At 51.1% G+C, this 19,618-nt stretch overlaps 1 protein-coding gene and 1 long non-coding RNA gene across 3 annotated transcripts; one reads left to right on the forward strand and one right to left on the reverse strand.

Annotated features, from left to right (window-relative positions):
- The first annotated feature begins 703 nt into the window (after positions 1 to 703).
- On the forward strand, positions 704 to 19,573 carry GLIPR2 (GLI pathogenesis related 2). 2 transcript variants are annotated; one of them, NM_001076112.2, is made up of 5 exons: positions 724 to 790; positions 10,131 to 10,239; positions 10,590 to 10,693; positions 12,469 to 12,546; positions 19,129 to 19,573. In NM_001076112.2, exons 1-5 carry the CDS (start codon positions 778 to 780, stop codon positions 19,287 to 19,289), a joined length of 465 nt encoding a protein of 154 aa, NP_001069580.1. In that variant the 5' UTR covers positions 724 to 777; the 3' UTR covers positions 19,290 to 19,573. The 2 variants fall into 2 exon arrangements, with proteins under 2 accessions (XP_024851638.1, NP_001069580.1); XM_024995870.2 differs by lacking the exons at positions 10,590 to 10,693; positions 12,469 to 12,546 and having other exon boundaries at positions 704 to 790; positions 19,129 to 19,195.
- Positions 14,616 to 19,129, reverse strand: LOC101905239 (uncharacterized). The gene is made up of 2 exons (XR_009495589.1): positions 17,205 to 19,129; positions 14,616 to 15,038 (listed from the first exon to the last, which is right to left on the reverse strand). It is a non-coding gene; the product is annotated as an uncharacterized lncRNA (long non-coding RNA).
- Positions 19,574 to 19,618: the final 45 nt, after the last annotated feature.

Consider the following 19,618-nt stretch of genomic DNA (forward strand, 5'->3'; position numbering starts at 1 on the left):
GCTCCCAACCCCCCACCTCATAAGTCTAATTTGACTGGAGCATGGGATGAAGTTAGGAAGCTGAGGAGACAGGTCTGCCCCCAGACTTCAGGGGTGGGGGATTTGGCTTGGTCTGACAGGCAACGAGGGACAGAGGACAGGGGAAGAAGCCTCTGCAGAAGCCTCCCTGGGACGGCCACGCGGGGAAGGGGAGTGTTGGGAAGTGCCCAGATCCAACCCAGACCCGCACCAGAGGGTGTGTGCTGCAGAGAGGACAAGACGTACATCGGAGCCCGGGGCCTCAGGGGTTTGTTGGGGTCAGGCCGGTGCAGGGAGAGCACCAAGCCCTGGTGATGCGGGTCGGAACCGTCCTTCACTCCCCGACAATAAGCCCTGCGGAACCCTTAGCGTATCAGTCTCTGAGCATCTACCAACTGTGTAGGAAGCGCGGGCTTCCCTCCTCACCCCCATTCGGTTTCCGGAGAGGGGCAGCTCGGGGCCAGTAGCCTGGGCTCCCGTCCGCACTTGGAGAGCTCTGAGCGGCCCCATGCTGGGCAAATTTCTCCGGAGTCGGTGAGAGGCCCGCGCGGCGCCGGGGTGCGGTGCCTCCTCCAGGCAGCCGGCGGGATGACCCCAGGCAACTCCTCCTGCAGCTGCCACTGCCATATAAGGCGGGGGCCGGGCGGCGCCGGGGGAGGGGCTGCAGCCGCCAGGCCTCCTCCTCAGCTCTGAACGGCGCTGGGCCGGGAGGGAGCGCAGCGCAGCGCAGCGGGAGCGGAGCAGCGTGCAGAGCCTGCCATGGGCAAATCAGGTGAGCCCGCCGGGCCAGCAGGACCGGGGTGCGGTGATGGCTCGGGGCTCCGAGGTCCTCTCTGTCACTCTTTCCGAAGCTGGCTGGATCCCCAGGGGCAGTGGGTCGACCACCTCCGCCGGGGCGACGCGGCTCTGGCCGCGCTATGGGACCACAGGGTGCGGGATGGAGGGGCTCACAGAGCTGGCAGTTTCCGGGGCAGCCAGGAAGCCGAGGTGGCCGTCGGGCCACCGGGAGAGAGGGAGCGAAAGCGAGACAGAGGGAGGGTCCTCCTGTCTGCGAGCCAGAGATTGCGTCAGGGAGGGCTTCCAGGCGCTGATGGGATTAGCGCTGAGTCCGGCCAAGGCGTGGCTTTTGCTTTGTTTCAGGACAGGGTTAGAGTTGGAAAAAGCCACAGAACTGTGACAACATCTCTTGATGCAAAGCAGCTTGCCCGGACCAACCCTGCGAAAGACAGCTCTGAGCATCCTTTTCTTCTGTCTTTGTGCCTTCTCCTCTAAGCACCCCCCTCCCACCCCGTGCCAGACTCAGGCTACACAGGAGTACACACAACGGCTTCCCTCTTCTCTGACCTGTCCGCTGCCCAGCCTCACCACCGTGGCTGCCACGGTGAACTTTCTAAAACCCAGATCTCCTCTTGTTATTCCCGAACAACTTCCATCCCATAGTCTGAAAGAGTACACACTCTTCAGCTCTACCGTGGGGCTCTCAGGGGCTGGCCATCACCCCTTTCTTGCCTCTGCACTCAGCTATGGCACTGGATCCTTCCCCTGGGTTCCCCTTCCCAGCGTTCACCACCACCACCACTTTGCCTCTCCCACTTCGGTGAAATTGAAAATCCTCCCCATCCTTCTAGGCTCAACACCTATACTAGTACGCACCCCGATTCCTGACCTGGTGTCTTCTTCCTTGCAGCCCTCCCAGCTATCAGGTTGGGACTCTACCCAACCAAAAACCTGCTCCCCACCAACTCCTCACTTCTGACAGCCAGGAGCCGTGTCTATCTCAGTATAGTTCGTGCCTCACAGGAGGCTTTTGAATGAAAGATTTTGAACAGAGTTCAAAAGCCCCACTTCATGGAAAATTGAGGTTGTCAGCCTCAGATGGTTTAAGGTTGGGTCTCTTCCTGAATCTGTCCTCTACTTCTGAGGTACCAGTGTTGGAATAAGTGACTTTCTCTGGCATTGGGCCTAGCCTGCCTTATCTGTAGTGGCAGCTCTGGCTTTCAGCCCTGGCTCTGCTAACCACTTGCTGTGTGATCTTGAGCAAAGCCCTTTCCTTCTCTGTGCCTGTTTCCTCATTTATACAAAGAAGATGGCCCGTATCATCCCCAGGGTCTTTTGCAGACTGGAAAGGTGGCATAGTTATTATGCCGTTGGCTAGTGGGGGGTAGGGGAGAGCATGGCAGATGTGAGAGGACCCTTTGAAATTCCTATCTGGGGAAGTCCCATTCTCTACAGATTAGGAGAAAGTCCACAAATTATCTAAAGCTACATTCTAATCAGTTGTTTCTGGATTCTTTCCTAAGAAACCGTTTTCCAGAACTGCTGAATGCCCATTTTTCTCTGTTCATCCATCCCTCTCTCCCTCCCTCCATTTTTCCTTCCCCCCCTTCATCTTTCCTTCTCTCCCTTGTTCTTCCCTTCCATCATCTGTCAGCTCTGTATCAACCTGCAGACCTAGTGCTGCAGAGGGCATGGCCCCTGCCCTTAGGAGTGTTTGTGTGGATTATGAAATGCATCAGAAAGCTGGTTGGGGGATAGACAGGCACTACACTCTAGCAAGAGGTGGAAAGTGATCCATGCCACAAGACAGGTGCAGGTGAAGAGCAGTGGGAGCTTGTGGTGTGTTGGGGGTGGGGGGTGGATCTCTTTCCCAAGCATCCAGTGAAGATTCTTGGAAGAGATGGTCAGACTCTCGAGTGTCTTGGAACTTTGGACTTTCTCCATGAGACCTGGGGGGCCACTGAAAGGTGTTGATCTAAAAGCTGCGGGACCAGAATTGTTCCAGGGTGGAGGGTGAATCAGATGGAGAGAGAGTGGAGGTAGAGATCAGGGAGAAACTGTTGCAGTTACTCAAGCAAGAGATAACAGAAACATCTAAGGGACTGGAGAAGAAGTGGGGATGGATTTTCAAGATGGTAGCCTCAATAGCACCCCACTCCAGTACTCTTGCCTGGAAAATCCCATGAATGGAGGAGCCTGGTGGGCTGCAGTCCATGGGGTCGCAAAGAGTTGGACACAACTGCATGACTTCACTTTCACTTTTCACTTTCATGCATTGGAGAAGGAAATGGCAACCCCCTCCAGTGTTCTTGCCTGGAGAATCCCAGGGACAGGGGAGCCTGGTGGGCTGCCGTCTATGGGGTCGCACAGAGTTGGACACAACTGAAGTGACTTAGCAGCAGCAGCAGCAGCCTCAAGCAGACTTGGTGACTAACTTGTGAATAAGAAGGAAAGGTCAGCGGTGTGAGTCTGGATGCAGGAAAGTGATGACACCTTCTAGGACTGGAGATGCAGAGTCTCCAGGATGGTGGCAGAAAGCAAGTTAGAGCCGGTTCAGGCAGTTTCCGCCCCCTTCCTATCGTTAACCTCCTCAGACCTGGCGACCTTCCAGAATACTGGCCCTTAGCCACATGCATTCTATTCATCTCCTTCCGAAGACTCTGAGCCCCCTGGATAGTATCCGGGTCCCCTAAGGATCCGCAAGAGACAATTACTTTCCTGGGTTACGCAGGCCTAAACTTGTCATTCCAGGCTACCAGCCTGAGACTGTCTGTGCCCAAAGGACAGGCAGCATCACAGACATGCATCCACAGAGGGGCCCTTTGTGGTTCCATAAAGACCTTCGTAAGGAGCTTGCCTCTTCTGGGCCTCAATTTCCTCATCACTCCATGGGAGCCCATCTCTTTTTAATCTTTAACCTCAGATATACAGCAGAGCTACTGGGGTAGTGGGCATTGCTGGAAAAGTGTCTCATAACCAACACAGCTTAAATTCTGGAAGTCCAGTGTTCAGAGACTCCTAGGTCCAGTCCCTGGCCCACATCTTCCTGCTGGGCTTCAGTTTGTAGCTGAGCAGAGAAAAGAAACAGCCTGGGGCTCAGTGGAAGCCTCTAATATGGTCCCTAATAATAGCAATTGCCAATTATTCAGCTCCTACTGTGTGCCAGGCTTGAAGCTGGGTGTTTCATATGTGTTATCAACTTTTATAACAGCCTATGAGGCCCTTATTATCAGCTGAATGGATTTACAGAGATTGAGTACTTTGCCCAAGCTCACACCCTGGACAAACAGATTTGCACCCAGTTCTCTGACTTCCCAGCTGGGTGCTGACCTGTCTGCCACACTGATCATTTGTCACCCTGCTTCTCAGCCTGGACTCCAGCCCTGAAGGACAACCACACACTCTCTATCGCTAAGAATCTTACTGTCCCTCAATCCACATCTCCTAGCCCGAGGTCATCAGAGCAGAAAGACCTCCAGGGACCAAATTATCCAGGAATTTTCTACAGAGCAGGGCCTTCACACCTCTGCAGGGGAAGGCCACGTGGGCAGGTTAGTCCCCACAGTTTTGTTTTCATCTGTTGATTCTAAAGAAAGGTTCAAAAAAGGGTTTCCCTGCTTTGAAGCTATTTTGAAAACCACAGATGTCAGCCTTCCTTCTTACACAGATGAGGAAACAGGGCAGCGTGCTGGCAAGCAGGCCTGGGTGGCGGCGGGCAGGACTGGAGAGAGACCGCCTCTCTTCTGGCAGAACAAGCGCTCTCCCTGCCCTGCCTCCCTCAGTTTCTGTGACCATCATCCGCTCACACAGGGGCAGCCTAAGGCATACCCTGGGACATCTTTGTCATTCTCGCTTAGGGACAGAAAGAAGTATGTAAGGTGGAAAGTGTGAGATCCAGGGCAAGGGAGGGACATTCTTGGATCTGAATGTCCAGTGTGGACTCACCGTGTGACCTCAGGCAAGTCACATGTCCTCCCAAAGACCAAAATTTCCTTGTCTATAAAGAAGAATCATGTCCTCAGGCTTCCCCAGGGCTGGTATGAGAATCTCATTCATCTGCTCTTGTGCTCACTTTTTCACTCAGTAAGTACCTGAGCTCAGAGGTACTGAAAAAGGTCATCAAAGACCAAGTTAAATACCAGCAGCCCTGCTCCCATTAAAATCAGGGAGGGGAGTTCCCCACAAAGCCAGGAGGCTAATGGGTCTCTGCCCAACAGTAATGATTTATAGGTGACATTTAGTTGAATTATAGTTTGTTCACTCTGTTCCAGATCTGATCTAAAGCATTTACAAAGATTGATTTATTTAATTCTCACAACAACCCTGTGAGGTAGATACTGTTATCCTCATTTTGTGTATGGAAGAAATGAGGCACAGAGTGATTTAGCAACTTTACCAAGATCACACAGCTAATAAAAGGCAGAGCTGGGATTTACCTCTTGAATTTCCTGGAACCCAGGCTGAAAAAGCTACCCATCTGGAACTCATTCTTTTTATTTTTTTAAATCAACTTTTTATTCTTTCCTTCCTGATAAACTAGCAAAACCAGCTTTGCCCCAACGGCTTTCTAGCCTCTTGCCAAGGGACAGAAGGGGCCTGTTCATAATTCCTGCTCTGGCCCCTGCCGGTCCTGGGCCTCTTTGATGCGGAGTTGGGAGAGGGCTGAGAAATGAGTCAGCTGGGCTCTGGGAGGCCAGAAGAGGACGAATGCTGAGGGAGGGGCCTGTTTCAGCCAACAGTTGTGAGGGAGGAGAGGCACGGACCTCCTCAGAGTCTATTCCATAGTTAGAAGCTCTGCCCTAAGGACCTTTGAGAGCCCCTACCCAAGACGCCTTTGTCTTCCACCTAGCAGAGATGCCCTGGCCTGCCCCACCCCTTGGCTGCAGGAGCCAGGCCCAGGCAGACCCTTCCAGCAGCTCTGACCTTAAGCCCCAGTTGTGCCCCCTGGAGCTTCTACTCCAGAGCCCCTGGCTTTCCTCTGGGACGACTTGGGCAGGTCTGTCTACAAAGGGCTTAGCACAGAGGAGGCTCTTGAGAAATCTTAGTTCTTTTCTTCTCTTCCCTCTTCCTCCTCTTTCTCCTCAAAGATTTGAAGGCAGCTGTCAACCTCACTGGGACTGATGCTCCTCCTGGGTCTGGTGGCCCCCTTTTCTCAGTGATTTCCTCTGTCTGGTGACCCTTGGAGTGGGCTGGGGTTCAGGGCGGGGTTCCCCTCCTCGTGGGCCTACCCCTAGACCATCTGTGGGAATGTGGACAGAGTATGTTCTTGAGCCTATTTCTTCATCCAAAAAATGGGTACAATGGTGAAAGCTCCAGCAAAGGTGGTGAAAAGTAAATCAGATGATGCACAGGCCTGGCACCCAGAAATGGTTGGCCAACAAGCAAAAGGAAGGCCCTCCCTCATTCCAGGCTGGTACCCTAGGGCTGTATGACCTCTCTGAGCCTCAGTTTGTGAGCGTGTGTGCTCAGTCGCATCTGACTCTTTGTGACCCCCCTGGACTGTATGTAGCCCACCAGGCTCCTCTGTCCATGGGATTCTCCACGCAGGAATACTGGAGTAGGTTGCCATGTCCTCCTCTAGGGATCTTTCCAACCCAGGGATCTAACCCACGTCTCCTGTGGTTCCTGCATTGGCACATGGACTTTTTTTTTTTTTTAACTGCTAAGCCACCTGGGAATGCTCTTTTGCCCTCCTACAAAATGAAGCCATAACCCTCCCTCCCCCATCGTGGGATGGCTCTGAGGTCTCTCCCTGCCTGATGCGGGGATGGGTGGGTTTTCTTTGAGGCCTCTTTTTCTGATGTTTATCTGTCCTCAGGTCTTTTTACAGAAGTGGGTGTGTCTCTTGCTGGGTGTGGTCACTGGGAGGTATCTTGCCTCCGTGGGGCTCGGTTCTGCTCAGTCCCACCTGGGCTGGGACTGGCTGCTGTGGTGGGAGGGAACCCCTGCGTCAGCCAGGGGTGTGGTTATAGGGCCCCCAGTCTTTCCAGTCAGTGGCAGGGAGAGAGGGCGACCCTGCTGACTCCTTCCTAGAAACCCTGGTGCTGGAACTTTCACTACTTTCAGTACTTCCCGCGTTCTGGGAATGCAGTGACCTAGTTTTTAGCAGCCTAATATGTCCCTCTCTGCCAAGGAGACGTCAGGGCCTGAGCAGTCCAGGGTCCATTGTATCACACAGGGCTATCTTTAAACTGGCTTTGCCTTAGTGACCCACCCATTCCCCTTAACTCCACTTCTTTCTCACAGCACAATTTATACCAGACGCCTGCAATCCTGGCCCTTTCTGCACCTTTGCCTCCTCCTCATCTCTTCCAGGGAGCCCTCCCTGATACATCCGTGGTCACCACTGCCCGTGCCACTCAGTCCCATGCTTCTCTCATGGTGTCCCACCGTGGCCTGCCTGGTACATAGAGCTGGAAGGGACTGCAGGACGGGCCTAGCCAGGCCTGCCACTCAGAGCCCCTCTGCTACTTTGTGTGCATCCACACTCGCCCTCGCGTGTACACACACACTGAACTCCTGGAAGTCCGGGGTCAGTCGGTCATCTTGCCTCCTCTCACCCTCACCCTCAGGATAGGAAGTGACTTAAAAGTCATCTGACTGGGCCTCTGTTGCCTGAATTCCTCTGAGAGGCATCACCTGCTTGTATGCCCCCGTGCTGGAGAGCTCACTACCATGTGAGGTAGCACATTCAGTCTTCAGAAAGCTTTGATGGAGACAGAGATCTTTCTTAGGCTGAGCTGAAATCTGTCATCCTGCCTTTCCACCCACTGTTCCCAACTTTGCCCTGTGGGGCCCCAGAATTCAGCAGGGCCCTGTCCTGCATCTTCCAAAGTCTGATCTTCTCTAGTTCTTGCTACCATCCCTTATGTGACCACATATCCAGCCCCTTCTTCACCTCATCACCACCTCTGTACACACTTCAGACTGTCACTGACTCTAATGCAAGGTGGGGGCTGGGCTGGGTGAAGAATTGCAGCTGGACACTGGCTTGTGCAGGGCAAGCAGCACATCGCCCAGGAGCCCATGGATTTCTGGCCACCATGCCACCCTGGTGACTCCTTAGCGTCCTGTTAGTGAGGCTCCAGTGTGGTTCCCATGAGTTGCTGTGATTCCTGCCACTTCCACCTGAGATATTCTTTAAAAGCCTCTGTGACTCCATTATCCAGAGTAACATGTGAAACCCCAATTTTTTCTCTAATATTTATTTGTCTGTGCTGAGTCTTAGTTGTGACACATGAGATCTTTAGTTGTGGCATGTGGGTTCTAGTTCCCTGTCCACTGCACGTTGGGAGTGCCAAGTCTTAGCCACTGGAGCACTAGGGAAGTCCCCCAAAATCTTTTTTTTAATTCTGGTAAAAATCACATGACATAGAATTCACCATCTTGACCACTTTTTAGTAAAGTGTGCTCACAGTGTTGTAAAGCAGATCTCCAGGACTTTTTCATCTTGCAGATCTGAAACTCTGTACTCATTCAACAGCACCTTCCCTCTCGGTGGGCTGAGGACTTTAGGTGGTAGCTCCACCCTCTGCCTTATGACTTGTTACCATGGCCATGGTTTTCACCTACATGCCTTTGTCACAGCATCTCCCCATCTCTGCCTGTCAATCCAGACCTCCCAGATCCTGGCATTTGGCACCCTTTTCCCACCCTGTCCCACTCCCCATTACTATGACTGGACCCCACCAGACTGCCCCACCAGTTCCCAGAGTGTGGAGGTTGTGACCACTTGCCCACCACTGGCATGGCCTGCAGTTTCCTTCCCTCTCCTGGTCAGTGTCTAGCCCAAAGCTCTGGAGGGCAAGCCCTGGGTCTTCTTCCCTCAAGTCCCCTAGCGACCCAATGGGATTCAATCTGAAGGCCCGGGAGACTTGAGGGATCTGGCTGAGAGAGGGGAAGAGGACCCCTGCTGGTTAATCTCCATGGCCTCTGGAGGAAAAGACCGCAGAGGAGGAGAAAGGTGGCTGGTGATGGTGACTTGGGCCAGTGGATGGAGGGAGGCTTCTCTCATCCTCTGGTTTATACCCTCTGCCCACAGTAGGCTTCAGGGACAGGCTCCTGCCAGAGGGGACTAGCTCAGTTCTATGGACCCCCCTGTGGCCCTCACACATAACTCAACCATTTCCATGGTGATGGCAGGGGGTCCTCCCAGACTCCTAAGGCTGAGGTCAGCACATTCAGAGTCTTAGCCTAACCAGCTCCTGTTCAGACATCTGCGGGGCCTCAAATCAGGCCTAACCATGTTAGGCTGCTTTTCTCCAAGTTCCTCTTGAACTGTGCTCACTTGCACCTTGACCCTGCCACACTGTTGGCTGTTGTTTTCAAGACTCTGTCCCTTCTGGGTATGAGCTCTTTGAGGGAAGGACATAGCTAACTTGTCCGAACCTCTGGCGTATGGTATGGGACTTGGCACAGCGGACACACTCGGAGAGCAGATGAACAGATAGATGAGTTGGGGTTGGATGGATGATAGATGGGTGATTGGATGCTGCTACTTACATCATGAATCAATAGGTGGATGGATGAGAGATGGATGGAGGATGTGGGATAGATGAAGTTCCATTTCAGATTCGAATTGATATGACCTCTGTCCACTACTGACCTGGCCTACCTTTGACTTCACCACTTCTCCCCTCCCAGTTCCAGCCCCATTGGTTTTGCCCCTTCTGAGGTTGTGACCCAGTTGGGCACACCTTCCTTCACCTGCTGAGCCAGCTGAACACACCCTGCCCTGCCCCCCCCCACCCCCACAGCATTCTTTCCCACACTCTCCCCTCTCTCCACTTCCTGATGCTGTCCTGCCCTGGTCAGTCCTCCTCTCTCCATCTGTCCCTCTGTCTTGGGGCAGTGCAGGTACCCCTGCACTCCAGCCAGGCCTGTTCTCTCTGAGCTCCCTACTCCAGCCCTTCCCAGTCCTCCCCTAGCATGCACCATAGGTCCCATCTGAGATATCCAGTCTCCTTCACACATTTTCTTTCAGATGTTCTGCTCTTCCCTGTCCAGCACCCCCCTCTCCATCTGCTCTGCACCTCCAGCCCATCCTCCACTCAGCAGCCAGCAAGGTCTTCCAGAAACAGAGGTCTCCTTAGCTCACCTCCCTTCCCTCAGTCAGTCACTTCCCATTGTCATGAATAAAGACCCAGATACCTTACATGGCCCATGGGGCCCTACACAGTCCTGGGGGTGTTGGTGTGCAGAGATTGGGGCAGCAAGCCTGGCCCTGTGGCCTCAGGTCTGAGCTGGGCCATGCTCTGAAGCCTGCAGGGTACTTTCCTACTTCCTGTGGCTCTTTTCTCCTCACTGAGATGGTCTCCATCTTGAACTCCTTGCAGCCTCCAAGCAGTTTAACGACGAGGTCCTGAAGGCCCACAATGAGTACCGGAAGCAGCATGGTGTCCCCCCACTGAAGCTCTGCAAGAAGCTCAACCGGGAGGCTCAGCAGTGAGTGCCCCCCAGTGCCCAAGGCCCTTCATGGTGCTGCCGCTGCCGCAGTCATGGATGGGCGCTAGGATGCAGGAGAGATGTGGGCTTGGGGGGCAAACACAGCCATACTTGAATAGCCCCTCTGCCATTTACCTAGGTGGGTCCCATTGTTCCTCTGAGCCTTAGTTTGCTCCTCTGTAAAGTGGAACTGGAGCAGGGGCTTAGAAGCGATGCAGGTGTGATGTTCCCGATTGCCTCCACGAGCCTCAGGGCAGGGACGGAAGCTCAGCCACGCTAGGTTAGGGCTCCTACTTTTGAGGCTTCCCCAGGCTGTACGCACTCTAAGGAAGCACCATGGACTCCTGCAGGTATTCAGAGGCCCTGGCCAGCACGAGGATCCTCAAGCACAGCCCAGAGTCCAGTCGTGGCCAGTGTGGAGAGAACTTGGCATGGGCATCCTACGATCAGACAGGTGGGTCATTTCTCAGCCCCCCACCCACTGCCTGAGCCGGGCCTGGGACATCCAGTGTTCAGGCTCCTCCTGGCCCCAGTGCCCTCATAGTGCCCCCATGATGCCGCTACCTGCCCAGAAAGGGAAAAGAACCCCAGAGCTCTCTATCTGCCCCCAGGGGCTGACTGCAGTTCACCACAAGGGCTCCAGGGGCCAGCTCAGGGCCAGGCCTGTGAGGGGTGCCAGGGACACAGAGATGAGTCAGACTGCCCGCCCCCGCACTCCCTTGAAAAGAACTCCCAGCTGAGAGTGGGGGCGGGGGAAAGACTGTTTGTGTGCTGAGTCTCAGCCTGACCCTGTGGGCACTGCAGCATCCCCAGTTACAGAAGAATTTTACTTTCCTCATGTTCTGCTAAAAGTCTTTTCAGTGCTCGTGTATTAACTGTTTTCATGAGAAAAGTGCAATAGAGCTTTTTTCCATGTTGGACAAAGTAATAATAACGGGAAAGGCAATTCCTCACCCAAGGTCACAGCCTGGATGGTGATCCCACCACACTGACCAAACATTGTGGAGCTTCCTGGCTCTGACAGGGCTGGCGTGGCTTTTTAGGAAAAATGCTGGAGAGAGCCACCTCGCGCTCTGACCGCCTCCCTCCCCTGCAGGAGAATGACTGTTCCCTCCCTGGCCTCACATTCCTGGGGGTTCCCCAGGGAGGCCCTGGGCAGCCTCTATGTTTCCAGGCAGAGCTCTCCACGAGAAGCATGGGCCTGCCCCTGAGGAGGGTGGAGCCCAAGGCCTGCAGACCCTCCCCAGGCTCAGGCTGTGGGCCTGGATGGGGAGAAGGGAGGGGGGCGGGAAAGAGCCAGCAGGAGATGAGGCTCCCTCCCAGCCTCACGATGGCTCCCCGTGGAGCCTTGAGCAAGTCTGCTACCCTTCCTGGCTCCAGTGTCCCCATCCCTACAGAGAGGGGTTGGGTGGGTGGTCTCTAGGGCAGCAGTTTCCCATCTTGGCTGGACCCTGATCTCTCCTCCAGAGACACTGATACAATCAGTATCAGGCATCAGTAATTTTGAAAAACTTCCCACTGCTCTCAGAGGCCCTGCCACTCCAGGTGTGGTCCATGGATCAGCCACATCACCTGGAAATGTGTTAGCAGTGCAGACTCAAGGCTCTACCTAGATCTGCCGGAGTCCAAAGCTGTGTTTTAACAAAAGCTCCAGGTGATTCGTGCACTTGTTAAAGTTCAAGACTTACTGCCCTGAGGCCCAAGGCTCCTAGCTCTCTGGCCCTGAGTTCAGCTGCTCCCAGGGGAATCCTGTGACCAGTGGATGCTCCAGGAGAGGGCCCTTCTGCCTGCAGCAGAGACCCTGACCCACCAGCCCAATTACGCTTCCTCCTGTGGATGTTTCAGGAGCAAGAGTTGTGGTGGGATGAGGGCAGTCTCCGGAAAGCTCACAGCATTGTTAGAAGCCCTTGGAGTATGTTGCATTCAGGCCTGTTGTATAGAGGCCCAGAAGAACTGGGCAGGCTTTGCCCAGGATTGCACAGCGAATTGGTTGCAGGGCAGGGACACGATGCAGGTCCCCTGACCTCAGGTCAGGGCTCTTCCCAACCCCCAAGAAGGCCCTCCCTTCAGCCTGGATGTGCTCACGGGCAAGAGTCCCCATGTCAGCCCGTTGGTGCTTCATGAAATGTCTGATTGAGGGATGGGTGCTTCGGGGCTAATGGGAGATGGAAGGAATAGGGAGTCAGTTAATTTTGCTGCTGAGTTGTCAGCAGTGTCTTCTCCTTACAGGAAAGGAGGTAGCTGATAGATGGTACAGTGAGATCAAGAACTACAACTTTCAGCAGCCTGGCTTCACCTCTGGGACAGGTGAGTGATGTGGACACAGCAGTGACCTGGCCCGGGGTGGGGTTGTAGTCTGGGTCTGACTACAGAGGAACTAACCCCCTAAAAATCAATCACTTTCCTTCTGTTTTACTTCCATATTTCTCTGGTTTGACTTTGCCCAGAGGGCAAAACCATCCCCACCTCTTCGAAAACACACACATACACACACACACACACGTAACACACTCCTCCATCCAAGAGCACCCAAGCTGCGGGTTCCTGCCCCAGCAGCTCAGCGCTCTTCAGATGACTGGAGTATGGCATGAACAGGCTGTGGACTGTAAAAGCTGCTGAGTGTGTCTTTTCAGGAGTGGTACCTCAGCACTTGTCATCTGTCATCCTACTTCTGGGCCTGCTCTCCAGGAGCCAGAGTATTCTAAGACCTTCTCTGTCCATGCTGCTCTTCTGATTAAACTGCCAGTGGCTTCCTGGGGCCATCAGGAAAACTGCTGAGCCACTGACTCTTGCCCTGGTCTTAACACCCTCCTCCCTCCTGCCCTCACATCCTCCCCCAGCCCCTCCCCACAATGTCCCAGTATTCTCCCTTCTCCTTTACACACTAGTCTGTGGTTCAGGTGAGCTTGGAATGCAGAGATTTTTGGATCTAGTCTCAGCTCTGGCACTATGAGTTGCATGACCTTGGGTCAGCACCCTGTCCTTCCCTGTCCCCAAGGGAGAGGCCCAAGGTGGTGGCCTCTATGGGATGTTCTGAGAGCTGGGATTTAGACACAGGGAGCCGGCCACGGGACCATCCAGACTTTCCCATGGACCTCCATGTGAGCAGCGAATGGTTAGCCTACCAAAGCCCTGAGCAGCCGCTCTGGGTTCCCCCTGCCCCTCACAGGCCTCACCAGGCTCGTCTTTCCTCAGAACTGACTCACGTCCACCCAGGGCCCAGGATGGTTTCAAAGGAGCTGGGAGTTCCTCTGACCAGAAGGCACCAGAGGAACTGAACAGAGGATTCTCTGTCCATCCTGCTATTCCTCTACCCAACCCCATCCCACCCATGGGTGGAGACACTTACAGCCTCCCACCCTCTGCAGGACTCTTCAGAAGCAGGAAGTGACATGTTCTCAGAGCCAGTCACCATTTCCTGTGGTTTGCGCTTACCCTTTGGGGCAGGGGTTCTTGCAATCGTGTGGGTAGAGATAGCAGCATCTGAACCGAGGCGTTTCCTCTCAGTCCTGTGGGGCAGGACCAGGAGACTGCAGCCAGGCCCTGGGAGAGAACTGCTGGTTCTGTGGTAATTAGATTTGAGAGGTGAAGCAGGAACAATGACAACCTCCTAACAGTGATTAACAATGTGTAGGCAGAACTTGGTCTTCTTTTCATAAAGATCAATGTCCAGAAGATGTTTTATTTCATCCTGTGAGCAAGATTCACGAGCAATCACACATGTGTCAGAGCAAGTTATTGGTGTTGCTCGTGTGTACACACCACTTGATAGTAAAAAGCGTCTCCACCTCCACGGCCACGTGACCTGCAATACCTTTTGGAGGTGGGACTTTATTCCACCCATTTTGCAGAGGAGGAAGCTGAGGCCCAGAAAGAGGAAAAGACTTCTCTTTACCTTCTATCTTCAATCTGATGCTTTTTCCATGGTCCCTGCTGCAAGGTAGGAATCTCTCAAGTGTCAGAGCTGGGGATTGGTCTCAACTTTCCATGATCACTGACCCTCTGTCTTGTCTGTTATCCTACATCTCCCATCCCTCAAGAGGAAAAGCCTAGAGCCAACAGCCCCTACTCCATCCCAGGCACCAGTGGGCAGTGCGTGGGGTCACACAGAGCCTGACCCTTGGACAGAAGCACAGCTTTGGGTGGTGATAGAAGCGGGGGTTTTACAAGACTCTTAAAGATGCTCAGGCCTGTCCCCCCTGCGTCAGCCACCCCTGGAGCTGCTTCTCACTGCATCATGGTTCAGGGAGTCCTTGACCTGGGCCCAGGTTGTAGGTGAAAGAGCCTTCAAAATATCCCTGACCCCACCCTTCCCCTACCCAGGTCAAAGTCTTGTGATGAAGGACAAAATTCGGTTTCTGCTGAGTAGAGAGAAATAGCTTCTTGCAGTTCCTTTATTTTGTTTGTTTTTTTAATGCATAGGCTTGTTGACTTATTCTGAATAAGTAATACGATATATGACATGAGATTTGCAAGCTGTATAAGGTGGAAAGTCTTCCTTCCATCCCTGACTTCCAGCGCTTTGCCTCCCAACCAGTAATACCAGTTTCTGTGTATCCTTTAGAGTCATTCGAACCAACATTTGTGGTTTTCCCTTTTATTATTCTCTGGTGTCAGGTAGATGATCTCTTTCACACTTGCTTTCTTCACACAGCAGGTTGACAGAGATTGTATCATATCAATCGGGAAAGAGCTTTCTCTTTTATTCTCTTGCAAGGATATACTGTAACTTATTTAATGTGTTTTTCAGATGTATATTCTGGAAAGTTTGGGTCCATAGCAGGAAAGAGGATGTGATCCTTTTAGGGAAAAAAAAGAAAAAGAAGGAAGCTGTTAGTAATTTAGGGTTAGAAACCAGTGTGTATCTGATGGTTGCTAAGGAAGTTGTGTCCTCTCTAATTCATCTCTAAATACCCAGGCTTAATTATCTGTGTGCAGACTGAAACCTCCAAAGTCAGAGGAAAGATGACTTAGTCTTATCGTTTGGAAAGGGCTTCCATGGACATTCAGACTGCTAGTGTGCATGTGTGCAGTAGGGCTAGACACCCTGCTGTTAGGGCGTCTGTAATCATTTTCTTGGCAACCAGTGGATAAATGGCAGCTCTTCCTTGTCTGGGTGATGGAGACAGTGGGTAGGTCAGTGGCCAGAGCATGTGGTCTCTTGGAGAAAAGGCTTGTGGGCAAAAGGGTGTGAGCCTTAATGAAAAAACAGTCTATAGAAGCAGTGACACCTGGCAAAGCTGCTGAAGAGCTGGAGATGAAAGAAATGTGATTAAAAGTTTAAGGACCAAGGATGAATTGGAAAATAGTGCTTCCTCTTTTCTGAGATGAGACTCAGGGTGTATTGAGCAACAGTTAACATGAGCTTAAGGGTAAATGGTCAGGATGCATAACTGTAGTTAATGTTTCCTTTTAATTCTTGTTTTGATTAGATCACAGCAGCCCCGGAGGTTAGTGTTTATGTTTGGTTGTTTTCACAAAGAATTTAGTAATCACAAATCTTTTAGAGATGTAGACAAAGAAATAATGCCTAAATTTTAAAATTATAAAAATGAGGACTTCCCTGCTCGTCCAGTGGCTAAGATTCTGAGCTCCCAATGCAAAGGGCCCAGGTTCCCTGTTCAAGGAACTGGATCCCACATGTTCCAACTAAGACCCAGTGAAGCCAATAAAAATAATAAATAAAATTTTTAAATTATAAAAATAGAGTTCATCTACAGGAGAAAACCAGTTTAATCAATGAATGTTGATTTAGTCCTTATCAAATACAAGACACAGTGGGGAACTTCATCTCTTCCCTGACTGGAGAGTGTGGACACCAGCCCTGTCTCCTTCCCTCCTTCCTTTACTTCATTGTGTGGTGAAACACACTTAAAACATAAATTTACCATTTTAACCATTTTGTATAATTTTTTAAAATTTTGTTTGCTTTGCTTTTGGCTGTGGTGTGTCTTCCTTGCCACACGGGCCTTTCTCTAGTTGCAGCGCGGGGGCTGCTCTCCAGCTGGATACACAGGCTTCTCATCACAGCGGCTTCTCTTGTTGTGAAGCACAGGCTCAGCAGTTGTGGTGCGCGGGCTTAGTTGCTCCAAGGCATGTGGGATCTTTCCTGACCAGGGATCAAACCCACATCTCCTGCATTGGCAGGCGGATTCTTTACCACTGAGCCACCAGGGAAGCCCCATTTTAACCATTTTTGAGCACACGGTTCACTGGGATTAAGTACAGGCATATTGTTGTGCGGCTGTCACCACCGTCCATCTCCTGAACATTGTCATCATTCCAAATTGAAACTCTGAACCCATTAAACAATAACGCCTATCCCTTCCTAACACCCCCTGCCCAAGCCTTGGTAACGACTATTCTACTTTTCTCCACGAATTTGACTATTCTACTTATATAACAACATTGTTTATCCATGGGCAGTGTTTTCTTTCCCCCTTTTAGCTATTATGAATAATATGAACATTGGTGTGCAAATATTGAATCCCTGCTTTTTGTTCTTTTGGGTGTATGCCTAGAAGTGGAATCATCGGATCGTATGGTAATTCTATATTTAATTATTTTAGGAACTGCCATACTGTCTCCCACAGTGGCTGCACCATTTTACATTTTCATCAGCAAAGCAAAAGGGTTCCAGCTTCTCCCCATCATCCCCATCAACAAATAACATGTTATTTTTTTTTAAAAAATAATATCCATCTTAATGAGTATAAAGTGGTTACCCTCTTTCTTAACCACCCAGTGGGAAGCTTAGCTACTCTGATCACAATTTTTCTCCTTCTTCCTTCCCTCTGTCTCTTCCTTTCTTCATCAGATATTAATTAAGCATCTACTGTGTACCAAGCCCACTGGTCAAGAAGACAAATATGGTGCCTGCTCTCAAAAAGGAAACATAATCTCTTCAGGGTTGTTTTTAGAAAATGAATGCCATACTGTGACATGGAAGTAAATATCCCACTGACCTGTCAAAGGATCTCTCTGAATCTTCAGCAGTAAAGGTGGAAAGGATGAACTCCTGATCTCTGCTCCCAGGAGATGAGAATTTATGGTCATTGAGCAAAGAGTACATTACAGCATCAGTTCTTTGACGCCAAAACAAGAGCAGAGTTAGAGGCTAAGCTATGTTAGCAGCTGGAAAAGACCAGTGAGTGCGGGGCAGGCAGCCTGAGCAGTGAGAGAATGATGCTGGGAAGCTTCAGCAGCCACAGAAGTATCTGGAGGGGCCAGCAATAGCTTGAGAAGGAACTTAGCTATGTGGCTGAGAGCAGAGGAAACTGAAGGAGGCTCTAACTTGTCTGGGTCTCAAAGAGCTCAAAACATACAAGGCCTGCACTTTCAGTGACGGCAGAACTTAGTCCAAGTTGGTTCTTCCATATGCTTTCATTGATTCATTCATTCATTCATTCCACAAAGTTTTATTTCACATTCCATGTGTCAGGCTGTGCCAAGTACTGCACATACTTTGATAAATAAATCAGTTTGGTTCCTGCCCATATGGGGCTCATAGCCTAGTGAAGGGGCCAAGTGCTTCGCAAGTAATCAAATATATCACTGCAAATGGTAAGAATGCTGTGAGAGGGGAAACAGTACAGTAAGGCCATCTTGAGAGGGAGGTGTTCAGGAAATAAGAGTGACTGAGAAAGACCTCTCTGAACAAGTGGCATCTGGGCCAAGACCTAAGGGATAAGAAAACACTGGTCATCAGACGAGCATTGCATACAGTGGCCAGTGCGTGCAAGGGCTCCATAGTAAGAAATATCCGGATGTGTTCAAGGGATGGAAAGGAGGCCACTGGACCAAAGCATTCAGTTTCATTTTAGGTGCAACTAGAAGCAATGGAAGGATTTTTAAGTAGAGAAGTAAACAGATACGATCTATGTCTCAAAATGATCACTCTGGCTACATCAATGGAAAGTAAATTGAGGAAGCAAGGGTAGATGCTGGAGAGTCAGGCGAAGGCTATCACAGTGATGCAAGTGAGAAAAGTTCATGCTTGAGACCATGGTTTTGGGAATGAAAGGACTAGAGATGTATTTTGAAGTTAGATTCTTCAGGATTGAATGAGTGTTTGTGGGGAAATGAAGGTGAAGGAGGAATGCAGAGCAACCCTGAGGATTGTGTGCACAGAGGTACTGGTCATGGAAACGGGAGAGACCAAAATCAAGAGTGAGGTTTGGGTAGGTTACATTTGAGATGCCTGTGAGTCATCCCAGTGGAAATGTCAAGTAAGTAGTTGTGTTTGGAACACAGAGGAGAGATTTGGGCTGGACAAAGATATTTGGGAGCCAAGGAAAGATGAAATTGTCTGAAGAGGGCAACAGGAAAAGAGAGCCCAGGATTGAACCTTGGGAAATGCAGGTCCTCCAGTATTCACAAGTGAGATGGAAGAGGAGGAGGAAGAGAGTGATGTGGGGTGAATGCCAAGAGAGGAAACCAAAAGAGGAGAGTCCTTTGAAAGGGGCAGGAATCTATTCTATTAATGTTCCTGAGATGTCAAGTAAGATGAGGACAACCAGTGACCACTGGGAAGGAACACAGAGATCGTTGGTGACCTTGAAAGTGTGGTTTGGGGCGAGGGGTAGAAGTAGGTGCCAGGTAGGGTGACCTTCTAATTGTTGGGGTCACTGGGCTTTGCCATAATCTCTAGGAGACCATGAAACTTTTGAGCATTGGATAGTGAGATGAGTAGGGTCTATCTGGCTGATTGAGAGCACCCAATGTGTTAGAAAATTAGTCAGTGTCTTGTGTCTCCTTCTGATTGGCAGTTGAAGATCAAGCTTCCCCCCGCATGGCAGAATGGTGCAGGAGTTCAAGAGTCCCTTGGAACACCATTCTCCAGGCTTTGCTAACTAGCCTGTTTCCCTCTCCCCATGCCTGTTCCTACAGGACACTTCACAGCCATGGTATGGAAGAATACAAAGAAGATGGGAGTGGGGAAGGCATCTGCAAGTGACGGGTCCTCTTTTGTGGTGGCCAGATACTTCCCAGCAGGGAATGTCGTCAACCAGGGCTTCTTTGAGGAAAATGTCCTGCCTCCAAAGAAGTAATTTGTCCAGTGGAATGGGAAGGTGGCAGACTCAAGAACTTGGATATGAAGTGCCTAGAACAACAAAACTCAGCTGTGTGCCTGTCCCTGTGGGTGTGTGTGCTTGTGTGTGTGATGCTGAGTCTCTTGCACACACACTTGGTTAGACACTTGTGCATGAAATCATTCTCATCAAAGAAATGAGCATACAAAGCCTTTATCTCGATGAGTCCCTAAGCTGCAATTATTTGGACTTTGAGGGGAAAAATTCAATTTTTAAACTTTTTAAAAAACTTTTAAAGCAAACTTTTTTTGTACCTTACTTATATCCATCCCTAATCCCTGGACTTT

Source organism: Bos taurus, chromosome 8, assembly GCF_002263795.3.
Source record: "Bos taurus isolate L1 Dominette 01449 registration number 42190680 breed Hereford chromosome 8, ARS-UCD2.0, whole genome shotgun sequence".
Lineage (NCBI taxonomy): Eukaryota > Metazoa > Chordata > Mammalia > Artiodactyla > Bovidae > Bos > Bos taurus.

What these genes read in the sequence shown, in the direction of transcription:
- GLIPR2 (NM_001076112.2), top strand. An exon ending in CTCAACCGGGAGGCTCAGCA is followed by an intron (nt 10,240 to 10,589) that starts GTGAGTGCCCCC and finishes GGACTCCTGCAG; the next exon opens with GTATTCAGAGGCCCTGGCCA. An exon ending in TGGCTTCACCTCTGGGACAG is followed by an intron (nt 12,547 to 19,128) that starts GTGAGTGATGTG and finishes CTGTTCCTACAG; the next exon opens with GACACTTCACAGCCATGGTA.